Source organism: Podarcis cretensis, assembly GCF_951804945.1.
Source record: "Podarcis cretensis genome assembly, chromosome: 14".
NCBI classification, from domain to species: domain Eukaryota; kingdom Metazoa; phylum Chordata; class Lepidosauria; order Squamata; family Lacertidae; genus Podarcis; species Podarcis cretensis.
Genome location: NC_137183.1, coordinates 2446698 through 2474117, shown reverse-complemented (window position 1 = coordinate 2474117; position 27420 = coordinate 2446698). Strand labels below are relative to the sequence as shown.

The 27420-nt window shown below is 46.6% G+C and overlaps 1 protein-coding gene across 4 annotated transcripts; it reads right to left on the bottom strand.

Moving 5' to 3' along the window:
- Positions 1-106: 106 nt before the first annotated feature.
- LARP6 (La ribonucleoprotein 6, translational regulator) lies at positions 107-26077 on the bottom strand. Of its 4 annotated transcripts, none has more exons than XM_079953320.1 (3): positions 25936-26077; positions 10420-10615; positions 107-1671 (listed from the first exon to the last, which is right to left on the bottom strand). In XM_079953320.1, exons 2-3 carry the CDS (start codon positions 10549-10551, stop codon positions 580-582), a joined length of 1224 nt encoding a protein of 407 aa, XP_079809446.1. In that variant the 5' UTR covers positions 10552-10615; positions 25936-26077; the 3' UTR covers positions 107-579. The 4 variants fall into 4 exon arrangements, with proteins under 4 accessions (XP_079809446.1, XP_079809443.1, XP_079809445.1 ...); XM_079953317.1 differs by lacking the exon at positions 25936-26077 and adding an exon at positions 25234-25478; XM_079953319.1 differs by lacking the exon at positions 25936-26077 and adding an exon at positions 23527-23560.
- Positions 26078-27420: the final 1343 nt, after the last annotated feature.

Here is a 27420-nt window from a genome sequence, read left to right as displayed (position 1 = left end):
TATTCTTTGCAACACTCAAGGGTCCTGCGGGGCAGGAGAAGACAAAGCAAACCCATGTCTGAAAACAGTTTTATACATTCCACAATCCAATCCACACCTGCTTGGCTTGAAGCCTGATGAGCCAGGAGATAAAACATTTTTTTAATGTTTGTGGCTTTTTATTCATACCAATACACTTTTTGTCTAAAAAAACACTCAGAATTGTCTTTTTGACAGTCAACGCTAGCAATATATCAGAAACTCCAGAGTTCCTTTCAAAGATTACATACAAGAGAGGCTTCGACATACTGTTAAAATAATGGGTACAACTCTGACCATTGCACACACTAAAATATATTTGCACTTTGCAAAATAAAAAGGTTTCCCCCCTAAAATGTTTGGTTATTCATGGTATAAAAAAGAGAAGTAAAATGCAGCATAGCTGAGATTTCAGCCAAAATAAAATAAAATGAAGACAACATATAGATTTAAGTGCGAATATAAACATACAAAGCTACACAGATAGAAAAGCTTTTTTTAAAAAAAGGAAAATACTACAGCAATGCAAGTCCTTGAGGAGGACAACACTGGAACAGTCCATCAGTTCAATGCACCACACGAAGCTTCTTCGTTCTTTGTGGGCCTGTTCCTTTCGTGGCAGTTATAGAATCCCTTCGTACCATCAGGGCCCCTGGGCAGACGCAGAACGCCAACAGGTAACCCAATTGCAGTCGGTATTTTGGGACTCTGCATTGGGCTGCCTACAGGACTTTTCTCTTGTGTCAGAGTCTGAGCTTGCCGCCGCCTCTGGACCCACGGGCTGCTGGAAGGAGTAACACTACTGTCCGATGAATAATCCATGCATCTCCTTGATGTCTCAGGGCTGGTGCTCAGGCTAAGCCTTCCTTCTCCAGCAAGTGGGGACATCCTGGACACTTTACGCAGTGCAGAAGGGCTGCTCCAAGGGCTGGATCTTGGAGACACGTTTGGGCTAAGATGATTGTTCTGGTAGGCAGAAAGACTCAATTTGTTGGAAGAGTTGCTTCTGCGCCCAGACATGGGTGATGCTGGGTTGCTCTCAGGCTCAGAGGAGCTGTTGGCTGAAGATTCATCACCAATGAACTGAAGTTCTTCAACCCTCTTGTTCACTGAACGCGTTTTGCTGAGAGCCTTGCTGGAGTCTTCTTCACGGTTCTTGTCTTTGAGGGCCTTCTTTTTTGGAGGCTTCATTCCAATGAGGATAACCTTCATGGCAGTTTCGTTGTCCCTGATGCACATAGACTCGTGAGCTTTGATAGCAGCATCTACCTCTTCAAACTCGATGATCGCACATTCTTTGGTTCCCACTTGGCTGTATCGGCTGCTGAATCTCTTGATATCTGGTGGAAGATCCCGACCAGGCTTGAGGATGCGAACCGACGAGATGACACCAAACCTGACAAAGGCTTTCAGGAGATGCTCCATTATCTTCTCTTGAACACATCCATTCTCTTGTCCTCCATCTGGAGGATGGAGATCAGAAACCAAGCAGATGTCATAGACAAGCAGCATCTTGCTTGGGAGATTCTCGCTAGGGAAGACGGGGACAGGAGTGTTACGACGGACCTTCCTGTTGTCTTCATTCAGCTCCAAAACATCAGAATATTTCAGGGCATAAGATGTGGTTCTCCAGTCACGGGTCAAGTGTTTTACCTGTAAGGGAGAGGTAGCTCATTGAGAAAAGGCAAAAACAGAGGGGGGTAAAGCACCTGAAACGTGGAAAGAGGCTTATATCACGCTTATACCGAAGACAGAGACTGAAAAGACCCAACTTAAGAACTACCGCCCAATTTCCTTACTAAATGTGGATTACAAAATCTTTGCTGACATTTTAGCTAAAAGATTGAAAAAAGTTTTGATGGGGGAGATTCACAGGGACCAAGCAGGCTTTCTCCCAAGGAGACATTTATCAGATAATATAAGGAACATAATAGACATTTTGGAAATGTTAGAAGTTAATATAAATACAAAAGCTGTTTTGATATTTGTTGACACGGAGAAAGCCTTTGACAATATTTCTTGGACTTTTATGAAGAAGAATCTCCAGGGGATAGGGGTAGGTCAAGGGTTTGAAAACGGTATAGGCGCAATATATTCTGAACAAAAGGCTAAACTTATAGTGAACAATGTGATTACAGAAGAACTTAAGATAGAAAAAGGGACACGTCAGGGGTGCCCAATTTCCCCATTACTTTTTATCTCGGTCCTGGAGGTTTTGCTGAACATGATAAGAAAGGACCAGCTGGTTAAAGGGGTTCAGGTCGGAGCGAAACATTATAAACTGAGAGCATTTGCAGATGATTTGGTACTTACATTACAAGAGCCGGAATCTAGTTCTAAAAGGGTTTTGGAATTAATTCAAGACTTTGGTCAAGTGGCAGGATTTAAACTGAACAAGTCAAAAACTAAGGTATTAGAGAAAAATTTAACAGTTACTGAGAAAGAGAGGTTTCAGAATGAGACAGGTTTAACTGTGGTTAAGAGTGTAAAATCCTTGGGGATTAATATGACAGCTAAAAATATGAATTTATTTAAAGACAACTGTCAGGGAACTGCCATCGGAAGGACAGGTGGTGAGAAGGCTTCAGGAGAATAGGAGAGCCTCTTCTTCAGCAGAAGAGGGAACCAGTAGGGGGAGTGCGAGAGCTCCAAAGGAAAGGGAGTCGGAGGGGAGGCTCTGGGATACTTCCAGTGGGAACAGCGAGGAGGTATCAGAACAGCCCTTAAGAACTCCCACCCCCCGCCGGAAACTGTCACGCAGGGAATCCAGGAGGCGCATGTCTGTGAAACAGCTTTTATGTTGGAAACGCTTCCGCAAACGCCCACTGTCAGATTCTACCAGCGACTGAGGGAGCCATGCTCAAGGGCTCCTCTCAAGGCAGGGTTTCACTACACAGAGTGAGCTCTGAGGGATCGAGTTTCAACGCACAAGCAGCTCATTATCCCACCACAGCAATCTGACAGTCCCTGAAAGCAGCTTGTGCAAAGAGAGGCATCATGAGCAACCCAGCCGGAGCCGGAGATGGGGGAGCAGCTGCAGCCGGTCCTAGCCTGGAAGAAAGGTACAGGATGTTGGAGGTACAGTTAGCTCTGCAAACGGCGAGGTTGGAGGAGAGGAGGGCTCATGATGCAGAAAAGGGGAAAGCCGCCCAGCTCTCGAGGAAAGTGCCAGGACTGGTGCAGAAGTTTGGGGGTGATCCCAGGAATTATCAAGCCTTCAGGACTGAGATGCAATATGCCCTCAATCTGCAGTTTGATGATTTTCCTGATGAGGATTCGAGGGTTGCTTTTGTGATTGGGCATCTCGAAGGCCCGGCCAGAGATTGGGTGAGACCACTAATGGCAGCCAATAATGAAGCCCTAAGGGACACAAGGAAGTTTTTTCGCGCCATGGATCTGATGTTTTCCAGCGAGATTGAGCAGGGAGTGGCGCGCAGGCAGTTAATGGCGTGTAAACAAGGGAACCGATCTGTCCGTGAGTACTGGACTGAGTTCACCATGTTGATCCATAAATTAGGATGGGATTTGTCAGCGGAACCGATACAAATGCTGTTCGAAGAAGGACTATCTTCGGCAGTGAAAGACGAACTTTCCCGGGGGCCCAGGGCGGAGTCTATGGACCTTCTGACTAAATCAGCGCTGGCCATAGGCTCACGCCAGGAGGCCAGAGCCTTGGAGAAGCGGGAAGGGAAAGGGGAGCGTTGGAGGGATTTCCGCATTCCAGAGATGCCAGAGCAGCCTTCTCTGCCAGCAGAGCCGATGGAAATCGGAACAGCGCGCGCGCGCGCAATTTCAAACCCCAGTGAAGGGCGGAAGAAGGAGGGAAAAGGCGCCAAGAAATGTTTTCTCTGCCAACAGCCAGGTCATTTTGCCAGAGTTTGTCCGCAAAGAAAGGAATGGCAAGGAATGGCGGGAGCTGTTGGGGAGGAGGGAGAAGGAGCTAAGGAGCAAGTAAAAGCCAAGGCCTGGCTGCCACCGACGGGGCACAGCAGCCAGGCCAAGGAACAGTAAATGTGCCCACGCCAGAACCCCCAAGACCAGCTCTTGTAATAGAGGTATTGCTGGAGCTGGCAAACGGACACCCACTAAAAGTGAAGGCGTTACTAGACTCAGGCAGCTCCTGCAACTTTATGAGTAAGGAGTTTGCAGCCGCCCATCAGATACAAACCATTCCTTTAAAAAATCCCCTGCAGGTGACCACGATTGATGGGAGGGCGCTGTTGGGGGGAGAAGTAGACCAGCAAACTGTCCCCATGACAATGAGGGTGGCAAGACACACAGAACGGATAGCGTTTAATATAGCCACGTTGGGAGGAGCGCCCATCATTTTGGGGATGAGCTGGCTAGCGCTGCATGATCCGCTTGTGGGATGGCACCAGAGAGTGGTTTCCTTTGGGTCAGCACATTGTATGGGACACTGCACAGAAAGAGGGGGCCAAGTAGGGACTCAGGCCACGTTAGCAAAGATAGAAGCAATGGAACAAGGTAGGGTACCACGACAATATGCAGATTTTGCCGACGTCTTCAGCGAAAGGGAAGCAGATAAACTACCCCCACACAGACCCTTTGACTGCCAAATCAACTTACTTCCAGGGGCGCAATTGCCAGTGGGCAAGGTGTATGCAATGTCTGACAGAGAAATGCAGGAGCTAAGGGAGTTTATTGACAAAAACCTCAAGCGTGGGTTCATCAGGGAGTCACGAGCGGTGGGGGGTAGTCCAGTGTTCTTTGTAGACAAAAAAAACTCGGACAAACCGAGATTAATTGTGGATTTCAGGGCCCTAAACGCAGTGTCCGAACCCGTGAGCTTCCCTATGCCCAGAATCGATGACATTCTGACCCGGGTGAGAAAAGGGAAGATTTTTACCAAGCTGGACCTGAGGGGGGCGTATAACCTGATACGTATGAGAAAGGGAGATGAGTGGAAAACCACTATGTTCACCCCCTTGGGGGCATTTGAGTACTGCGTTATGCCCTTCGGTCTCCAGGCGGGTTCCGCAGTATTTCAATCATTCATGAATCACGTACTAGGACCATTGCTGTACAAGAACTGCGCTGCGTTCTTGGACGATGTACTGGTGTACTCGGAGGATGAAGAGCAGCATGTGCGAGATGTGCGAGAAGTACTGAGCAAACTGCAAGAAAACCAGCTGTGGGTGAAACTGGAGAAGTGTCAGTTCCACACCAGGGAGGTGGAATTCCTTGGGTACCGGTTGTCGGACAAGGGGCTGGCCATGGATCCTAGCAAGGTGCAAGCGGTGCTGGAATGGAGGCCACCGAAAACTAAGAAAGATGTGCAGAGGTTTTTGGGGTTCGGAAACTTCTATCGGAAGTTCATCAAGAACTTCGCCCATTTAACAGCCCCCATCACGGATTGTCTCAGCAGTAAGAAGAAATTTGTCTGGACGGAAGAAGCGCAGCGAGCTTTCGAAAGTTTAAAGAGGGCGTTTGCTTCGGAAGAACAACTCTTACACGTGGATCTGCAGCAGCCGATGAGGGTGGAAACCGACGCGTCTGACAGAGCGGTGGGGGCCGTGCTTCTGCAGCCAGGAGCGAATACGTCTGAATGGAGGCCGTGTGCCTTCTTCTCGAGGAAATTGAACAAGTCTGAGAGGAATTATACAGTGTACGACAGAGAATTACTCGCTGTCCACGAAGCGTTCAAGAGATGGAGACACCTGTTGATTGGAGCGCAACACAAGGTTCAAGTGCGGACAGACCACAAAAATCTAGAATACTGGAGGACAGCCCGAGTGTTGAACCAGAGACAAGTAAGATGGGCGCAAGAGTTCTCCAAGTTCAATTTTGAGATTCGCTACGTGCCAGGGGCTGAGAATGTCAGGGCGGACGCTCTCTCCAGAAAACCTGAGTACTTGGAGGGGGAAGGAGGGGCGGAAGAAAGACATATCATCTCAGAGGACCACTGGGTTTGTGGGGCGGCATTGGTGGGGCAAAGAGAACTGGTAGAGGGTATTGAAAACGATGAATATGCTCAAGAGAAACTTAGGGAACTCAGGGAGACAGGTGAGAACGCAGGGGGGTTTGAGGAAAAGAACGGAAAACTATATTACAAAGGGGCGCTCTACATACCAGGTGGGGAACTAAGAGGGCGGGTGCTTAAGCAGTTGCATGACAGCCCCACGGCGGGGCACTTCGGGCAGCACAAAACCATGTGGTTGGTTACCAGGGAGTTTTGGTGGCCCAAGGTGCGGGAGGACGTGCGGGAGTATGTCAGGGGATGCGACAGGTGCCAAAGAGCAAAGGGAGAGAGGTTGGCGCCAGCGGGGTTATTAGAACCCTTACCCACCCCAGAAAGGCCATGGGAGATGGTATCCATAGACTTCATGACCGATCTACCGAGATCCAAAGGGAAAACCGCGGTCATGGTGGTGGTAGATCTACTAACTAAGATGTGCCACTTTATAGCTTGTTCACATGCAGTGACAGCGGAAGAAACCGCAAGGTTGTTTGTGGAGCACATTTTTAGGTTGCATGGCGCCCCCTTGAGGGTTTTGAGCGACAGAGGAAAACAATTTACTTCTAGGTTCTGGAGGAAACTAATGAGCATGTTGCATGTGGAGGTAAGTTTTTCCACCGCCAGACACCCAGAAACAAATGGGCAAGCAGAAAGGGCAAACGGGGTTTTGCAACAATATCTGAGGTGTTATGTAAAGGACAGGGAAACGGATTGGGTGGACTGGTTACCTCTGGCAGAATTTGCCTACAACAACGCGGAGAACGTGTCCACAGGGATGAGTCCCTTTCTAGCCAATTATGGGTGTCATCCTCGGGCGTTTCCAGGAGAGGGCGGGGAAAGGTGGAGTGTACCTGCAGCGGAAAATTTTGTTGAAGAGATGGAAGCGATCCACCGTCAGCTCCAACTCAACTTAGAGAAAGCCAAAGAAGAATATAAGAAGCAAGCTGACAGAAATAGGAGGGAAGGCGAAACCATAAGGGTGGGTAACCGGGTGTGGCTATCCACCCAAGGACTGCCGTTCAAGGGAGGGTGTAAGAAATTGAGACCCAAACGGTTGGGACCCTTTGAGGTCATACAGCAGGTGAACCCAGTAGCATTCAAACTCCGATTGCCCAGTCACATGAAATTGCATCCAGTATTTCACAGGTCATTACTGTCGCCATACAGAGAGGGGTGTGAGTGGGGGGAACATGAGAGGGAGGTCACCCGGACACCCGTCATAGAAGAGAGAGAACGCAACATGGATGTGGCAGGGATCATTGATTCCAGGTGGAAAGGGAATCAGGTGGAATACTTGGTAGAATGGGAGGGGGAGGAAGAGTCAGAAAACGCATGGGTACCGGCAGAGGAAGTCAAAGACGAGATTTTAATAGAAACGTTTCATCGGCGTTTCCCAAGTAAACCACAACCAGTGGCAAGGTTTAGGAGGGAACACTTCGGGACTACAGATGAGGAAGGGGAATTTGAAGGGTTCCCAGAGTCGGAAGTGGAGGTGGAAACAGATTCCGACGAAGAAGAGGAAGAGGGGGAAAGAGGCGGTAGGCCGTGGTTAGAAGTGTTTGAATCCTCGGAGGATGAGGGGAGTTCCTTCCAGGGATTTCCGTCCTCGCCGCCAGTAAGAAAAGAGGCGGGAGGGGGTGAAGGGGGCCCTGGGGGGGAGGTGGATGTCAGGGAACTGCCATCGGAAGGACAGGTGGTGAGAAGGCTTCAGGAGAATAGGAGAGCCTCTTCTTCAGCAGAAGAGGGAACCAGTAGGGGGAGTGCGAGAGCTCCAAAGGAAAGGGAGTCGGAGGGGAGGCTCTGGGATACTTCCAGTGGGAACAGCGAGGAGGTATCAGAACAGCCCTTAAGAACTCCCACCCCCCGCCGGAAACTGTCACGCAGGGAATCCAGGAGGCGCATGTCTGTGAAACAGCTTTTATGTTGGAAACGCTTCCGCAAACGCCCACTGTCAGATTCTACCAGCGACTGAGGGAGCCATGCTCAAGGGCTCCTCTCAAGGCAGGGTTTCACTACACAGAGTGAGCTCTGAGGGATCGAGTTTCAACGCACAAGCAGCTCATTATCCCACCACAACAACTATGAGAAATGTTGGAAACAAGTGAAAAAAGATTTAGAAATTTGGTCAAATTTGAAGCTTTCTTTGTCTGGTCGAATAGCAGCTATAAAGATGAATGTATTGCCTAGAATGTTGTTTTTGTTCCAAACATTGCAAATTGTGGATAAGATGGAATGTTTCAAGGGTTGGCAGCAAGACATTTCTAAGTTTATCTGGCAGGGCAAAAAGTCCAGAATAAAATTTAAGATTTTAACTGATGCAAAGGAAAGGGGGGGATTCGCCCTGCCAGATTTGAAACTTTATTATGAATCAGCAGCTTTCTGCTGGTTAAAAGATTGGCTGCTTCTTGAGAACACAGACATTTTAGATTTGGAAGGTTTTAATAACTTTTTTGGGTGGCATGCATATCTGTGGTACGACAAAGTTAAGGCTCATAAAGGTTTTAAAAACCATATTGTTAGGAAAGCATTGTATAATGTTTGGATTAAATACAAAGATTTGTTGGAGAACAAAACTCCAAGGTGGCTGTCACCAATGGAGGCAAAGGCATTGAAAAAGCTTAATACGGAGTCTAAATGGCCAAAATATTGTGAAATTTTGGAACAGGAGGATAACAAGTGGAAATTGCAGAGTTTTGAGAATCTAAAAGATAAAGTGCGAGATTGGCTTCACTATTATCAAATAATGGAGGTTTATAAGTTGGACAGGAAAATTGGTTTTCAGGTGGAAAAGTCAAAATTGGAAACAGAGCTGTTAGAATCCAAAACTAAGAGCTTGTCAAAAATGTATAACTTGCTGCTGAAATGGAATACACAGGATGAAACGGTTAAATCAGCTATGATTAAGTGGGCACAAGATGTTGGACATAACATTATGTTTGCTGACTGGGAAAGGTTGTGGACCACCGGTATGAAATTTACGGCGTGTAACGCCTTGAGAGAGAATATTATGAAAATGATCTATAGGTGGTACATGACCCCAGTCAAGCTTGCAAAAATTTACCACTTATCAGATAATAAATGTTGGAAATGTAAAGAAAATGAAGGTACATTCTTTCACCTCTGGTGGACATGCCCAAGGATTAAGGCTTTCTGGGAAATGATATATAATGAAATGAAAAAGGTATTTAAATATACCTTCTTGAAGAAACCAGAGGCCTTTCTCCTGGCTATGGTTAGCCATGTGGTGCTAAAGAAGGACAGAACATTTTTTATGTATGCTACAACAGCAGCAAGGATACTTATTGCAAAGTATTGGAAGACACCAGATTTACCCACTCTGGAAGAATGGCAGATGAAGATGACAGACTACATGGGACTGGCAGAGATGATTGGCAGAATCCAAGACCAGGAGAAAGAGACAATGGAAGAAGATTGGAAGAAATTTAACGACCATCTTAATAAACATTATAAAATTAATGAAGGTTAGAATTGACATGGGTTTAAAAACTAGGTGGTTTTCAGGGGTGTTGATTATGGAAAAAGAATAAAATTATTAAAAAATATGGGAAGTAAGGGAATGGAATTGCTGATTAGATAATGAAATTGGAATACAGAAGGGGGAGGTGTGAGGAGGTCGGGGAAATTAGGTTTAAGAAAATAAGGATGGAAATTATACTTGTTTCTTTTTGTTTTTTGTTTGTGTATGTTTTTATTGTTAAACTTTAATAAATATCATTTTTTTAAAAAAGAGAAAAGGCAAAAACATTCCTCTTCTCCCACTTGAACTATCTATGGTCTTTTAAACTGTTGAGGGTATTGTTTTCGTTTCTTTCTATGTTATGTCTTTTGTGGTTTTATATTGTAAACAGCCCTGTGATCCTCAGGTCAAGGGTACTATAGAAATTCAAACAAACAAACAAACAAACAAACAAATAAACAAAACACCAGAATAGTATGACATAGCCATGAGTGAATGGGAGAAGCTTTCGTTCACTTGCATAATTTGCCCTTAGCCTGGCAGACCAAGGGACACAGGCGCACACAACCTACTTCAGGCTGCTGGAGGGAGCAGCAGGACACTCCGTGGCTCTGGGCTGGGCCAGCTGCATATCCTGCAAGACAGCCAGGACTGCATTCTTGCATTGCAGGGGGTTGGACTAGATGACCCTTGGGGTCCCTTCCAGCTCTATGATTCTATGACTGCCTCCTGCAGCTTTAGGCTGCCTGCATGGCCCATGTAATTGAAAGACAGCAAAGCTTTCTTATCGTGGAAATGCCCTCTGGTATCCAAGTTCTGGGCTGACACACAAGGGAAAAGGGACAGGAAGGGAAAACCATATGCATATAGGAGCATAGCCTGAACGGACTCTGCTGGCCCCTCTGGTTGAAGCAACACTTTGCAGCCACCATGCAACAAAGCTCACCTTTTTGAAAGATGTCAGGAGCTTGACACTGACGTATCCCATCTTGTTCCTCCGAACATGCTTCAGGAGAAAGGCATCTTTTTCAAGGTTTTCATCTGAGAAGTAATACTCAATCTGGGCCACCAGCTTCATGATCAGCTCCTGCTCCGGAGGTTTCCAGCTGTGGCCAAAGTCATCCCCATCATTCTCACCACCACTAGGAAGAGAGAGAAAAGAAGACGAGGTTGCTCAACACACCTTGATGTCTTATTACAATTTTACACCTGCATTTCTGCTTCTTCCAAGGGAAATGTTGCTGCAAGGTGGAATCCTTCTTGCAAGGCTCCTTTCAGAAGAGAGTCCCTCTGACCTACAGAAGCATTTCTTTTAATGGAATCACCTGAATAGGAAACTAAAATGATGGTTTCATGTGACACTTAATGTGCAGCTATGCAACAATGGTCCTACTATGATGTTTCCTCAGAATTAAGCCTTGTTCAAGCAATGTTCTGAGAAATGTTAATTATTATTTTCCCATTTGTAGCTTCTATTTGCTGTTGCTTCCTGTTTAGTGTGACAGTGCTGTTACAGATTAATTGCTCCTTCGCCTGTTGGTTCCTGATCCAGATTAATTACTGGTTTTGTTTTTCTTTATCTTTACTGTGATATACTGTCTTTTTGCTATTCCAAAATAATTATTTCACAATAAAAAAATAAAAAATAAAAGTGGTAGTGAGGCATCTAATCATAAGCCTGCATTTTTATTAAGGCCTGATCAGGGCCTGTATCTTAAAATGAGCTTAAAGATTTTCAGATGTTCATGCCAGGCAGAAGAGCAGCTGCCTAAGAACCTTGGCAATGTTTTTACTCCTAGACAAGGGGGCCCCCTGATTTATAGCAGAAAACAATTCTCAAAGTCGTAAAAAGGGAATTACAGGCTGACAGCCAAGGTTACACTGACCCTACATATTACAGAAGATAAAAAAAGAGATAAACATAATTAAGAGTGGGTAAATAGTAAAATAAAACCATGTGCCTCCCATTAAACTTGAGCCATATTTTCCTAAGGTTGAAAGGTCAAGAGCAGTGAAAAAGGCAACTGGCTTGGCTGGAGAAGAGAGTATTTTGGGAAGTCTTTTTCTAAAGTTGTTTCTTTCTTAAACTGAGATCCTTTTAAGATTTCTTTTCCTTTTAAAAGGTTATTTATGTTATGTATAAAATATATTGGCTTAAATGTAATTATGCAAAGGAATTAGAAACTAAGAAATGTTAAATCCTTATGCTAGATTCTTATTTAATATAGTTGGAAGAGATCACAGGGGCCATCAGCCACCAGCCCCCCCTGCCAAGCAGGAAACATCATTAGAACATTTGTCAAGCTTTTGTTTAGAGACCTCCAAAGGAAGGAGATCTTTCAATGATGATCCTTGACATCTGTTTAAGATAAAAATTTGAGATTAAACCATTTGTTTTGGAGGGCAATAGGGCGAGGTGAGCTGGTAATTAAGGTTCCTTGTTAAGACACATGTAAGATATATTACTACTTATTTGTCATTTATAGATAGAAGAATATATAGCTTTTTGTTTCCCAAAAAAGGGCATGAGGAAATGGGTGTATCTTTTGTGATTGGTTCTAGCAAACAGCCAATAGGAATTTCAACCCGGCTGATTGGACAGAGGCAGCCACAGGAGGAGCAAGGGGGCTGGATTAAGGAAATATAAGTGCTGGCCAGAATGGCAGGAGGCCAGGCCAGAGCTTGGTAACCATATACCACTGTGCCTCATATTTATTTGTCTGACAAATAAATTATTATTTTAATTTCTCTATTGCTGCGTTGAATATTTCATTCCAGCTAAGCGTTAACCACAAGCAGGGTGCTACAGTAGGAGAGCAGCCATTACGACTCTCCTGCAGGGAACTAGAAGTGACTGATTTTGTACTTCTAAACCTTTGTACTTTTAAAAGCCACAAGTGGAAGCTTCTAATTCAAAGGCAATGCTAGCACTGAAAAGCTTCAATAGCACTTTGCTATTCTACACCCGTTTGAGTGGCGCTGCAACCATATTTTAAAATTAAAAGAAGAAAACAAGGCGCCATGAATCAGGCCCAAAGGAAAACAAAATCAGTGAAATGTAATGGGTTGCCAAGAATAAAGTCTGTAAGAATCAAGTACGGTATGTAGAACATTAATGAACAGTAGCAATTCTAGATGGTAACCAAAGTCTTATGAGGTTGTCCGTTTTCATTCACGTGTCACAATGTGACAGAGCAGGAAAGAAAGCATGTGAAATCCATGTATTAGAGGGAGAACTGGACATGATTGCCAGCCCTGGGAATGATGACGTACTGGTAATAATAATAAAATCTGTGCACTTCACAGGGTTGACAAGCTTGTTTGACTTACTGATGTCAGGCCCAGAAAAACACATTTTTACTTTGCAGAAATCCAAAGCCATGAAACACCAAATCCTGCAACTTATGTAGAACAATTTAAGGCACCAATTACCAATCCTATATAAGAACCCAATAAGAGCCCTAGGACTGGATTAGACCACAGGCCCATCTGTTCTCACAGTGAACAAGCCTCTCCCTTTGGAGAGCCCACAAGCAGGATTTAAGAGGACCAGCCTCCGCCCCTCTTGTGCCCCTAAGCACGCCCAATACTGGAGGGTGCAGACGGCCATCGTGGCTTTTTTTGTGGCTATTTATGTACCTTTTAATCAACAAAAGTCTCTAAGTGCTTTACATAAAACAATATGAAATATTCCAAAGAAAATACTGATAAAATCCCCAGATACATGGAAGTGTGCTTTTAAAACAGGAGACATGTAGGTGTCTCCCCCCATATATATATAGAGAGGGAGAGAGACAGAGAGAGGGTCTCAAAGTCAACCATTTAAAAACAAATACATACATATATATATATATATATGAATTACATGTCTGGGTTGGCTTGCCCAAACATAAAAGTTTTTAAGCAGGCATCAAAAACAGTGCAGAAAAAGCCCCTTCCTAATATTAACAGCACCCACTGACAGCCTTATCCATCACTACATCTTCTGCAAACAAAAACCACATGTTTTAGTCACCTCTCTCTAGTCCTCAAGGGCAGTAAAAACTACTTTGTTAAGTGATGGAATTATGCCAGGTCTTGATAAACGGATGGCCCAGCAGAGATATGATTCATCAAGTGCTGTTGTCTTACAAGTGTCACTTGGTCTGGAAAAAAAGAGAGCAAAGATGCTGAATACTGCTCTCCCCCCCCCCCCAATTTAAAAACATAGATTGTGTTTTTCGAATATATCACACTGAAGAGTGCAGTATACTCTTGTGCCTCAGCAGCTTTGGAGAGGCAAAGAACATAGGATTAGCCTTGACGTGTGCCTGTGTTTGGATTGTCTGATGACTCACAGGCAGATGAGTCACAATCTAATGTGGTTGTTTTTCTGGCTCCTTGATCATTTCTTTTTTGGATTTCGCCGTCTCCATAATTTTGCACCCCTCCTCTTCCCTTACCCCCCCCCCCACTGGATATTCAAATGCAGATTGCTAGGCTCTGTGGAGGCATTGGGGGGGGGGTTCTCCTTCTCCACCTGCTCCACTGCTCACATACACACATGGATTCAATAGCAGATGCATTCCTGCCATTTCAAAAGGGAGGCTCCATCAGCCACACTGGGCAGAAGCAGAATACAGAGGGGCTTGGGTTGCCCGAGCCCTTGTATCCCAGCTCTATGATGGAGATCTTCTGGAGGTTGTCCCCCATGTTACAGAGGCCCAGCTGGCTTCAACTAGAAGCTGGACATTTGGTGGCACTGGTCCCTTCCAACTGAGATTCAGCACAGGAATCCTCGCTTTTGATTCCGGAGACCCGTAACTGATAATAACTGTCCAAACTAGGTTATCTTGGAATACTGCTATGTATACCCTCTAGAAAGATGGGGAGCACTTGGATCAAAACACATTAATAATACCTGGGATGCTATTGAAACATTTTCATCAATTTGAATAATATGGCAACACATGTCCAAAAAAATAATTTGACCTTTTCTCCCACACTAAAATGACTTTGTGGGGAGAGCAGACTCTAAAAATAGGGAAATAAATGGGGATATGGAAGAGCTGAATAAATTCGGCCATATTAACGTTAGGCCAATTGATAGACGAGAAGGATGAATTTTATGTATACTCTTTGTTAAGAGTTACGTTAAGCGTAATATGAATTACCATGAATTACCCTTAAATGCTCAATGGCAATATGTTCAGATAAAGGATTGGCTAACTACCACTTATGGACCAGTAGCTTAAAACAGCTGTTTAACTCTTATGTAACAAATAAACCCCACTATCACCTTATACAAATGTTTTTTAGCAGCAAACCAGTTTGAAATACAGATATAAAGGGAGGAAGTGTAAGAAAGAACTTGAAGTCTCAATGTCAACCAAGCAATGGGAAACTGTATTCTCTAACAGGGGTGTCTCTAGACCTTAAACTAAGACTCATACAACAAAAAAATAATATTTAGAATTTACTAGATTCCATTACATTTGTTCATGAAAGTGTTATCTAAGACACTGAGCTGCTGGAGATGTAACAAGGACAATGCTTCTTTAAAATATATGTTCTTACAATGTTCTACATTGGCAGAGGGTAATAGAAAGGATTAATGTGACTGTATGGAAAACTCTTAGATTTGCAGAAGAAAATATCATTTTGAATTATATACCAAATACATGGAACCTAACAAAGGGACAATATGAATGGACTCTCTGCACCCTTACTATGGCAAAAATACAGGTACTGATGAACTGGAAGAAAAAAATGAGGTTCCCTTCAACGAATGGAAAAAAAAATATGTACAGTATAAACTTGCAACACATGAACAGGTTGCGTACAAACATAGACTTGCCATGGACAAATTCAATGATATTTGGAAATCATTTTTATACACTGTATTAGGTTAGGTTTAGGATAAGTGAAATAACGATCTTGTAATGTTTATGTTTTCTTCTTCTTTTCCTCTTTTGTCTTTTTAAAAATTATTTTTATTCTTTTATCTTTTTTACACGGGTGTATCTTAACAATTGTTATTTTTTCATGTCTTGTATTACCTTGTGCACTTATAATTTTATACTGGGTGCAACTATTCTTTTTATTTTTCATATATCTATAACTTGCCCAATCCAGTGAAGAAACAGCTGAGTGAGCTGTTACGCCTGGACTTCAAAAGAATGGAAACCTTTAATGCCATGGACTCTCAAGGCCTGCTTCACTGCCTTGTTTCTTAAAGAGGTGCCATTAGCATAACCGCCCCCACATTTCAGGAGGGCAAATCGGGGCACCCCTTCCATTGCCCCCCTCCAGCTGCTGGCTCCTTCACCCACTTGCTCCTTCGCTACCACTGCCACCCCACCGCCACCCCACCGCCACCCTTCCTTCCCCCACACCTTCACCTGCAACCTCCTCCTCTGTGGCCTCCTCTTCCTCCTCCAAGGCCTTGACCAAAGTTGCGTCAACTGGCACCCAAGGGAGAAGCTGCTACCCTCCCGCCCTCCTCACTCTGGTGTGAGCCAACTGACTCAGACCACAGGGCAGGACAAAAAAACGCCTGTCTTTGGGTCCCACACGCTGGTGTGGCCAGAGCACAGGAGTCAAAATGGGACATCCAGGATTGGGCGGCTTCTGTCCACCTGGGATGTCCCACCTAAAACGGGACACTTGTGCGCTATGCACTAGGAAGTTGCCTCTTGCCAGTTTAGACTGTTTTTCTAGCCTGGGATTTTCCACTCTGATTGACAGCTGACTTTCCTGGGGGTGAGGAAGAAACAGCCCTCTCTCATCACCAGCTGCCTGGCCCTTTCAGTCATGATAGATTCCTGTGCCGGATCCTTGACAACTTCTGTGTTGATACCCACTTTTATCCCAAGATGTCAATTTTAGTAGCCATAACATCTATCTGTTTATGAAGCTTTTCCAACAAATAGTTTGTCTTATAAAATGCAGACACTAAATCTTCCCTAACCGACATTCTTGGGATGTTCAAGGTCAAACTCTGGTTTCTCACAGTCCTTATCTTACAGCTGGATGCCTCCGCTCCACTCTTGTAACAGTTTCAAAAACTCAGTCCTTTCCAACACAGTTCCAAAGGTAAAAAAATAGTATCAATTTTCAGTTACTTTTTCTTCTTTTAAAACGCAGAAGCAGACAATGGAAACAGTATCTTTCTCTTGTAGCTAGCTGTCAAATATGTACTGTTCACCGTCAATGGACTTTTTCCTTTTTTTTTTCTTTTTGCAGCCCGTTCCCAGGTTCAGAGATGTGGTAATTTAGTTTTCCACTCTCCTGCAGGCACGCTTGGTCAAAATTTTCCCCCTCTTCCCCTGCTTCCAAGGGGGGTTTAATAGTTTCAATCAATGGAAGTTTGATCCTTTACATGAAGCTTTCCAAAACCTTAGCTTACGAATACTTTGCTTCAGTCTATTTACAAAAAGGGGAGGCGGACTTCCTGTTTTGAGCCTTCCCCGTTTGATGCCGAATTAAGGTATTTAGAAATCCAATTTTCCATTCTACTCACGGGTTGTTGTTTAAAATCCAATTGTCCACAGGAAAAAGTCAGCGCTCTCCGACAGCAGCAATGCGGCTTCACTCCGTGAAAGAAGCGGTCGATTCAAAGCACCGCGCCACTCACCCCACATCGCTCCAGATTCCTGATACCGGGTCTCCCCGCGAGTAGGGGGGGCGCAAAAGGTGCCAGCCGAATCCCAAGTTCACAGGCTCTTCCGCTTGTGATTTCCAAGGGTCTTCGCCGTGGCGGTTTAGACCCTGCTTTCCACGGAGCAAGTTCCTCCCGATCGGAGGAGCTCCGCCATTGCCGGAGGCGCTAACCCGGAAGTTTGCCTGGCCCTTTCAAGTTGCGGAGCTTCTTGAGATTGAACCAGAAGCTGTCTGGTGCTCTGCCATTGAGTCACTAGGATTCTTTCTCAACTTTTGTTTAAAGGGTTTGAGACAATTTTGTTTGCCTCAGCCAATGAGAGAGAAACACACACACACTTCAACTTTCTATCAGTAGTTGCATACTCATTTCTAAAACAGCCAAAATATAATTTGGGAATTAACAGCTGCATTTTGCAAATGACAGCTCTGCAAGGGTGGCAGCCGGAAGGGAGAGCAACACCTTGACTTGGTAAAGAAGGTTAGAAACAGCTGTTATTTTACTTTTCAAGAGAGGGAAGTGCAGACCACACGTGTATAACACTTCCCTGCTCAACTGGGCTGGAAACACTGGTGTCATGTCCTTCTCCAAAGCACATGTAAAAGTCGCAAGCATTTCCTTTTTCCTTCCAAGAGTGGAAAGAGACACCGGAGGGTCTTAAGGGATCAGGGTAAAAGAGTTTCTACACACATGCAACATACACCAGTATAGCTTATTTACTGAATTAAGCAGAATTCAGGATAGAAAATGTTGCGTGTAGTTTCCTGCAGGCACTAAGGTGGTCATGGGGTGGTGAGGTCGATGGAGCATCCAATCTCACCCTGTTAGCATGCTATTTTTGCACTTGCCAGAAACGAGGAAGGATATGGAGGGTATGTGTGTACGGAGAGTCTAAGACGGGCCATAATCTCCTTAGTACCCCTGAAAATCTCTTTGTTCTGAGTCATACTTTCCAACAAGGAGATGGTACTGTTTCAGGTCAACCCTCTGCATGTCTACTCAGAAGTAAGCCCCTTGCAGTCCAAGTTCATCAAGCAAGGGGATACTGTCACAGGGGAACAGCACCTATTTCTTATAAATGCAGAGAGCTGTCTGCAAGTCAGCAGAGTGTAGCAAAAAGCCACCTTAAAACAGGGAAAGTCTTCTGCTGGTGTCTGCATTGGGCAGGGATAGTGTTTAGGGTCTTTTATTGATATAAAATTTTTGTATGTGTAAATTGTTGAATTTGTTTGTGTGTTTTGTTGATGTTTTATTTATTCCTTATGACTACTTTTGTTATGTTGTAATTACATATATATTTTTCATGCTGAAAGCCACCTTGAACATGGTTTGAACTATGGAAAAGGAGGGACTCTCTTGGGTGGGAGAGCCACTGTGTGGAGGCTCCTCTTTATTTTCTAACCAAACATGATTTGGATGCTGGTGGGACAAGAATGAGAGAGACCCTTTCTTCTGGCACCCCCTCGCAATAATTCGGTAGCCTACCAGAAAGTTTTTCAGGTCACACACACCATTTTGATTTGGGTTACGGCTATCAGTCAGTTCTATGCTGGGCCAAGTTAGCAAGCCCAGGTGGGACTTCTGGATGTGCTTCCTACTTACTGAGCAAAAGCTATTCTGCTTCGGACCCCAGAGTCCTGATTACTGGGTAAACATTATCCAGAGTTCATTTAGATCTCTCCCTGTCCCTCCCCTGCAATGCTACACACCCTCCAAATGTATACATTATTGAAACCAATTCAAAAGTCAAGTGAAACCAGTAGTAGGGGAAGAAGGGAGAATCATAGAATCATAGAGTTGGAAGAGACCACAAGGGCCATCGAGTCCAACCCTCTGCCAAGCAGGAAACACCATCAGAGTACTCCTGACATAGGTTGTCAAGCCTCTGCTTAAAGACCTCCAAAGAAGGAGACTCCACCACACTCCTTGGCAGCAAATTCCACTGTCAAACAGCTCTTACTGTCAGGAAGTTCTTCCTAATGTTTAGGTGGAATCTTCTTTCTTGTAGTTTGGATCCATTGCTCCGTGTCCGCTTCTCTGGAGCAGCAGAAAACAACCTTTCTCCCTCCTCTATGTGACATCCTTTTATATATTTGAACATGGCTATCATATCACCCCTTAACCTCCTCTTGTCCAGGCTAAACATGCCCAGCTCCCTTAGCCGTTCCTCATAAGGCATCGTTTCCAGGCCTTTGACCATTTTGGTTGCCCTCCTCTGGACACGTTCCAGTTTGTCATTGTCCTTCTTGAACTGTGGTGCCCAGAACTGGACACAGTACTCCAGGTGAGGTCTGACCAGAGCAGAATACAGTGGCACTATTACTTCCCTTGATGTAGATGCAATACTCCTATTGATGCAGCCCAGAATTGCATTGGCTTTTTTAGCTGCCGCGTCACACTGTTGGCTCATGTCAAGTTTGTGGTCAACCAAGACTCCTAGATCCTTTTCACATGTACTGCTCTCAAGCCAGATGTCACCCATCTTGTATTTGTGCCTCTCATTTTTTTTTGCCCACGTGCAATACTTTACATTTCTTCCTGTTAAAATTCATCTTGTTTGTTTTGGCCCAGTTCTCTAATCTGTCAAGGTCATTTTGAAGTGTGATCCTGTCCTCTGGGGTGTTAGCCACCCCTCCCAGTTTGGTGTCATCTGCAAATTTGATCAGGATGCCCTTGAGTCCATCATCCAAGTCGTTGATAAAGATGTTGAATAAGACCGGGCCCAAGACAGAACCCTGTGGCACCCCACTAGTCACTCTTCTCCAGGATGAAGAGGAACCATTGATGAGCACCCTTTGGGATCGGTCAGTCAGCCAGTTACAAATCCACTGAGTGGTAGCATAGTCAAGTCCGCATTTTAGGTAAAGGTAAAGGTACCCCTGCCCGTACGGGCCAGTCTTGACAGACTCTGGGGTTGTGCGCCCATCTCACTTAAGAGGCCAGGGGCCAGCGCTGTCCGGAGACACTTCCGGGTCACGTGGCCAGCGTGACATCGCAGCTCTGGCGAGCCAGAGCCGCACACGGAAACGCCGTTTACCTTCCCGCTGGTAAGCGGTCCCTATTTATCTACTTGCACCCGGAGGTGCTTTCGAACTGCTAGGTTGGCAGGCGCTGGGACCGAGCAGCGGGAGCGCACCCCGCCGCAGGGATTCGAACCGCCGACCTTTCGATCGGCAAGTCCTAGGCGCTGAGGCTTTAACCCACAGCGCCACCTGCGTCCGCATTTTACCAGCTTCTTTACCAGAATATCATGGGGCACCTTGTCAAATGCCTTGCTGAAATCAAGGTAGGCTACATCCAGTGCGTTCCCTTCATCTACCAGGCTTGTAATTCTGTCAAAAAACGAGGTCAGGTTAGTCTGACATGACTTATTTTTCAGAAATCCATGCTGACTATTGGTGATCACAGCATTCCTTTCTAGGTGCTCACAGACTGTTTGCTTAATGATCTGCTCCAGAATCTTCCCTGGTATTGATGTCAGACTGACTGGGCGGTAATTATTTGGGTCCTCTCTTTTCCCCTTTTTGAAAATAGGGACAACATTTGCCCTCCTCCAGTCTGCTGGGACTTCGCCTCTTCTCCAGGAATTCTCAAAGATGACTGCCAGTGGTTCTGAGATCACATCTGCCAGTTCTTTTAATACTCTTGGATGCAGTTCATCTGGCCCTGGAGACTTGAATACATCTAAACTAGCCAAGTATTCTTGTACTATCTCCTTAGTTATTCTGGGCTGTGTTTCCTCTGCTGAATCATTTGCTCCAAATTCTTCAGGTCGGGCATTGTTTTCTTTATCGGAGAAGACTGAGGCAAAGAAGGCATTGAGGAGTTCAGCCCTTTCTGTGTCCCCTGTTTGCATTTCACCATCTTCTCCTCTGAGTGACCCCACTGTTTCTTTGTTCTTCCTTTTGCTACGAACATACCCATAAAAGCCTTTTTTGTTGCTTTTAACCTCTCTAGCAAGCCTGAGTTCATTCTGTGCTTTAGCTTTTCTGACTTTGTGTCTACACGTGCTGGCTATTTGTTTGAATTCCTCTTTGGTGGTTTCCCCCCTTTTCCATTTTTTGTACACATCCTTTTTTAATCTTAACTCAGTTAAAAGTTCTTTAGATAGCCACCCTAGAGACAGGCACAGAATGCTGCAGAGCTACTATTCTACGCCACTGCTATGGGGGATGCCCAGCGTCAGCTCATTAAGACAGCGGCAATCCAAGATTATGCCTAGGATCTTCCAGATCCATTTATTTCTAGGTGACTCCTTGCAAGCAGCCAGTAGTGCGTCACAGTCCAGAGGGAGACTTCAACAAGCCAATCACACTAATTAACAGCAGCTTCCTAACAGGCTGTCTTGCCCTATTTCACTAATCTCTGAGTGATGCAGCCACCCTAATCTTTTTTCCTCCACCATGAAAACAACCACCTGCCCACTGCTCCAGAGTCTTGATGGAAAGAGGTGCCCAGCAGGTCACTCGTTCATATGTGTGCATGCGTGCCTGCATAAGACTGCAACAAACCCATACATCCAGCACAGCCCAAACTCCCCCATTCTCCAAGTGTCATTTGGCGATAGCAAGCAGAGACTCATACACTCCCTGAAATGAAAGTCATAGCCACATTGATGTGAGTTTCAGTTAAAGAACCCATGGTCTGAAGTGGATTTGTAAAGCGTAGTCCGGTGCAATCTCCAGTTAAAGGGTGTGGAAGGTGACAGGTCTTGGTGTCGCCAGTGGTGCAGTTAGGTGATTTTAGAATTTGGACTTAATGGCTTCAGTCTCTCTCTCTCTCCCCTCCCCCACTTCAAAATGTGATAAGCTGGTCCTACTGCCCTTGGGAGTCCTCCTGCTCATTTGGACAGATGGGGCACTGTGCATCTGCCCCCAAGTCCTGCCCTGGCACCACTGCCCATTCCTCTCTTGCACAGGAGAATCATAAACTTACTTCTCAAGATTAATGACCCTGAACTGAATTTGCAATAGAATTAGAAGTGGTTGTGTCTGCTGTTTGTTATGTACTTTAGATCACCTTGTTATGACACAATTTCCCTAAATCTATGACTTTCCTTTCTTGATTCATTCATCTTACTGTATTTCTTCCATAACATTTCATCAAGGAAGCTACTTTCTCTTAGGAAAAGGTTTCTGTGTTCACTGTTCCAAGCGGTGGTGCTGGCTATTAGCTTAGATAGCTTTAAAAGTGAATCAGGCAAATTTGGGGAGGAGTGGAACCTGCACATCTAGCAAGGGAAGATAAAGTGCTAGGAAGTAACAAAGGGGTTCACTCTGAGGCCCGATTATGGGCTTCCTAGAGGCATTTGGTTTGGCACCATGGTAAGCAGGATGCTGGGCTAGACTAGATGGGCCACAGGGTTCCTGGTCCAGAGGGGTTCCTGGAAGCAAAGCCTTACAAGGAATGGGTATATGTAACCAGGAGAAGAGAACATTAAGGGCACAGAGGATAAGCTGACTTCAAACATCTGACTTCAAACATCTGTTATGTAGACAATACAGATATGTTCAGTGTATGGGAAAGGCAGGGAACCAAATTTGGGCTCAACATGAGGCAGAGCATCTCAGTGGTGATGTTTGACAGTGGGGCAAACTCCCTTCACTAGAGGTATTTAATTCCCCCCCCCCCATTTTTTAAATAAATTTTCCAAATTTATAAGAAACATAAAAGAAAAACATTACAACTTTAAAAAGACAAATGAACAAACATATATCCTAACTGTTAACATCCCACTTTAATTATTATTATCGGATGACTTCCTCAAGTCTCCCTAGCTGAGTTTCCATATAACTCATTGTAGCAGTTTTCCAATATCTAATTTCGAATAAAATTAACTTATTCAAATAACATCTGTCTCTCTCTTCATAGTGTTCTCTATCCATAATGTTATACAATTTAATATATTTAACTCCTAGGCCAATTTGGTACTTACAAATAATTCTACTTATGTTATCTTAGAATATCTAACCAGATAGTTCACTGGAGGTATTTAAGCAGAGGCGGGAGGTCCATCTGTCAGGGAGGCTGTAACTGTGGATCCTGCATTGAGCAGCTGGTAGGACTAAAGGACCTCCAAGCCCCCCCCCCCCTTCACGTTCTTCATGAAAGCAGAAACTTTATGGGTGGTGGAGAAAAACCCATTTGGCACATCCTTAGCTGGCGGCATTAACCGCCCCCCCCCCCCTTGGAGGACAACATTGGTAATAAGGCTGGCGAAGGTGCAGCCCTCCAGATGTTGCTGGATATCAACCCTCCTCACCGGAGAGTTCAAGCCCCGCACCATCTGGAGGGGCCACCGGCTGCCCACCCGAACTTGTAAGCGCTTCCGAAGGTGGCTTGCTGACACTCTCCCAGCGCACCAGGGAGCAGAGCCAGGCGGATTTCGCGGGGTGGAAAAGTAACGGAGGTCACCTCCTTCTGCTCCTCCTCTCCTCCTCGGGGGCATCAGATTACAGCGCAGCGCAGCGCAGCTCCCCCCCCCCCAGTGCCAGGTCAGCAGGAGATCCCTTCCTCTCGTCTGCCAGGCTCCCGGCCAAAGGCGACTTTGCAGCATCGCATGGATGGGCTGGACCGGAGGAGGAGGAGGAGGAGGAGGAGGACAGGGCCAGCGCCGCTTGGTGCAACATCCGGCTCCAGTTGCGCCCAGCTTCCTGCAGGATTTGGGAGCCTCTTGGGTCGCGTCACGCGGCGCCTGCGTCAGCTACTGCGCTAGGATCCCCTTGAGGATGCGGGGCACCCGCCCGCTCCTTGCCGGGGGGAGATCTGCGTTGTTTATGGAAGGGGGTGTTTTAACAGCATCTAGAGCAGGAGCGAATATGGAGCAATAGCAAAACATCATGCAAGGGGGGGGGGCAAGGGAAGGCGGGCCCGACGGGGGTGGCGCGGGGGGGGGGGGAGGAGGATGTTATTCTCTCTTCCAGATGCTGCAACACTCTGAGGCTGTGCACACATGACCTGCTTAAAACGCGAGGTCGTACTTTTCCTCAATTCGAATCAAAGCTGCTTTGGGAAGGAAACACATCAAAGCAGAGCACCAGGATGGATAAGGATTGTGGCAAAAGCTACGTGCGCACCGCTTCTCCAACTGCATGCAGAGTCAACGGAACTGTGGGGGCGGCCCTCTGCCCACCACCCCTGACAATTGGCCAGGCTGGGTGGGATGTCAATGGGAGGGGGAGTCCCGCAACATCTCGACAGTCACGGATTCCCCATCGCTGACAGAACGGGTTCTGAACTAAGGGCTGAGATTCTGTTCCTTCCTTGGTGGTGGAAGGCAGGTGGCAGCAGTTTTGCCAAGGTGAACAGTTTCAGTGTTGGCTAAACAGTTGTTTTCTGCACAGCAGAGGAAAGGGAATGCTGGGAGTTCCCAGACTGCGCAATTGGAGAGGGGCAAATGTGAGGGGACAGGACAGGGGGGAATTGGGGTAGAAACGTTTTCACGGAAAGGGCGCCCCCATGCCCAAAGGGCAGCTATAAGGAGGACTGGGTTTTGGTTTTTTTATGGACCTCATTCTCTTCACATCTTGGCAGAGCCAAACTGGATGTGACACCAAATGCATCTTTAGCAATCACGGTGGAGTTTGTCGGAGAAGGGCATAGTTCAGCGGCAGAGCCCATGCTCTCCATGCAGGAGGTCTCGGGTTGAAGCCCCTAAGTAAGGAGCTAGGGGGACTTGGTTTAATAAGACAGTTTCCTATGGTCATGGATAGATACCGTAGATAGATAGATGATGATAGATAGATAGATAGATAGATAGATATAGATAGATAGATATAGATAGACAGACAGTAGCAGGTGAGCAAATTTTGACACTTCGAGTTGGGGGTGGGGGGTTCATGGAAGGGGAGGAAAGACTTAAGCCTGCTCTCTTGATATTCTGTGGACCTGGTGGAGTACCACACACACACGCACACACCTGCCACCATTTTTTAAAGAATCCTGATACCACTCAGCATCACATCTCTTTGGTCCAAAGATACCAAAAATAGAAATGTCTTCTTTGTGCATTGAATTAGTGCTAGTTACTGTGTGGATGGAATATGAGCTGAAGTGCATTATAGCAAATGCAATCACAGACACACGGCCACGCGTGCCTAAAAGGGTGACTGCGCACGTTACCTGGTCACTCTGAGCTGGATCCAAACTGCCTCCTTGTAGCTAACACAGGTCTGGAGGCTTAGCCAGCGGCTCCACCGATTCACCCGCCTGCTCTCCGGGGCGAGCTCCCCTCCATCATAGATGGAAACCGCTGAACTTCCTATGGAAGCTCGTGGGGGGAAAACTTCTATCTTTCTTTGCCTCCTCGCCCACTTTCTGTAAAGGAGAGTTTGCGACTTTCCCTTTGCCATCGGGCTTTTTCTTTTGCAAAAGCCCCTCACAAGGGCTGACACCTCTCCATTCCCCCAATGCAGAAATCCTAGACTTCGAGTCCTACCCCGCCAGCAGGAGCCGGAGACTTGGCGGGTGGATTGGGAGCCTGGTTCACTATTGCGGACTAATAGCGCCGTTTGGATCATCCACCAAATCCCGCGAGTCAAGCCTCGCTAAAGGGCTTCACGAAAGAAGAAGCAAAGAGCCGCGTTGCTCTAGCCCAGCCGAACCCCGCCTCGGCCCGGGCTGGAGGGGGAAAGACCGGGAGCAGCTTCGGGAGCGGACTCTCGCCCGGCACCACACGCAGTTGCCCAATCGCAGCCTGGCAGCGAGCGAGGCAGCCCGCTTGGGAGCCGGGGACCTGTTCAGCGGAGCCAGCCCCCAAGCGGGAGACGGAGGGCGGAGGGCGCCGGGGAAGCCCGGCCCGGGCAAGCGGGACTCACTCCCTACCTGGACCTCCCGCCGCCGAAGCCGCCGCCGTCCCGCCCGGCCTCGTCGTCGCTGCCGCTGCCGCTGCCCGCGGGCAAGAGACTCAGGCGCGCGTCCTGGCCCTCGCCCTCGCCCTCCAGCCGGGCATCCGGCGCCGCGGCGACGCGGATCTCCACGGGGCCGGGGCCCCCGGCCCGCCGCCCGCCCGCCTCCGCCATGCCGCGCCCGGAGCCTCCGCCCGCCGCGGCCCCCAGCGCCAGCTGAGCCGGGAGGCGCCGCCGCCCCCTCCGCCCCCTCGCCGCCGGAGGAGCCGCCCTCCAGCCGCCGCCGCCGCCGCCCGCCCGCCTCCTCCAGCCGCGCCAAGCCGGGCGCGCCCCAGGCAGCCGCCGCGCAGGGCCGTCCCGCTGGCCTGGCTGGAGCCCAGGGCTCTCCCCGCCAGGTCCCCGAGGCAGCTTCAGGGCCAAGTGGATGGAGAGGCGACTCGGGTCTCTCTCACGTCCGAGTCTAACCCCTACACCACACCGGGCTGACCCGCGATGGAGCTAGCAATGGTGGCTCTAGGGGCAGGCAGGTGGTCAGGTCCCCACAATTCAGCCCCCCTCCAAACCCCGCCGGTCTCCTTTATAGTCAGCTGGTCTCTCTGAAGCAAGTCTCAGGAACCTAGTCCAGGTGTGTGAGGGCATCAGCCAGCATACAGACAGCTGCGATCTGGTTGACATAGTGTCCTTGGACTTTCAGTAAGCTTTCCCTGATGAGTAAGATTAGCAGTAACCATGGAATAAGAGGAGAGGTCCTCTGGCGGATCAGGAATTGGTTAAGAAGCTGGAGGAAGCAGGAACAGTTTGTCAGATATTGGAATGGAGAGAGTGTTGGGGTGAGCAGTGAGGTGGCCAAGTCTTCAATACTAAAATGTTCAGGTTGAAACAAAAAGATATTGTGAAGAACTCCAAAATGATCTATCCAAATGGAGTGAAAAGGCAGTAAAATGGTGATGTGATTCAATCTAAACCAGTGTCAAATGATAACATATCGGGGCAAAGCCCCTCAACTTCATATAAAAATGCTCAAGGGTCTGAACTGGCAGCAACTGACAGGAATGAGCCCTTAGGGTCATAGTAGACATCTGAAGATGTTGACCTAGCTGTGAGAAAGGCAAATTCTATGCTATCATAGGAAAGGAACGGAAAATGCAACTGCTGATGCAATGCTATTACACAAGTTGATTGTACAGTCGCATTTGGATATTGTAGAGCTGGCAAACTTGGTTCAGAAAAGGGCAGTGAAAATGATCAAGTGGGACATTTTTGTTCAGAGAAAAAACAAGAAAGAGGTGACATGATAGAAGTTTATAAAATTATGCCTGGCAGGAAGAACAGGGATGGAGAAAAGTATTTCTGCCTCTCATAGCGCTACAACTTCAGCACCTACTCATCTACTCGTGATGGTATGCTTTTGAACTGCTAGGCTGGCAGGAGTTGGGACAAAGCCACAGGAGCTCACCCCATT

What these genes read in the sequence shown, in the direction of transcription:
- LARP6 (XM_079953317.1), bottom strand. Translation starts at nt 25,463, where the DNA reads ATGGCAAAGGGAAAGTCGCAAACTCTCCTTTACAGAAAGTGGGCGAGG. An exon ending in ATCCAGCTCAGAGTGACCAG is followed by an intron (nt 10,616 to 25,233) that starts GTAACGTGCGCA and finishes CTCTCTTCCTAG; the next exon opens with TGGTGGTGAGAATGATGGGG. An exon ending in TCCTGACATCTTTCAAAAAG is followed by an intron (nt 1,672 to 10,419) that starts GTGAGCTTTGTT and finishes TCTCCCTTACAG; the next exon opens with GTAAAACACTTGACCCGTGA.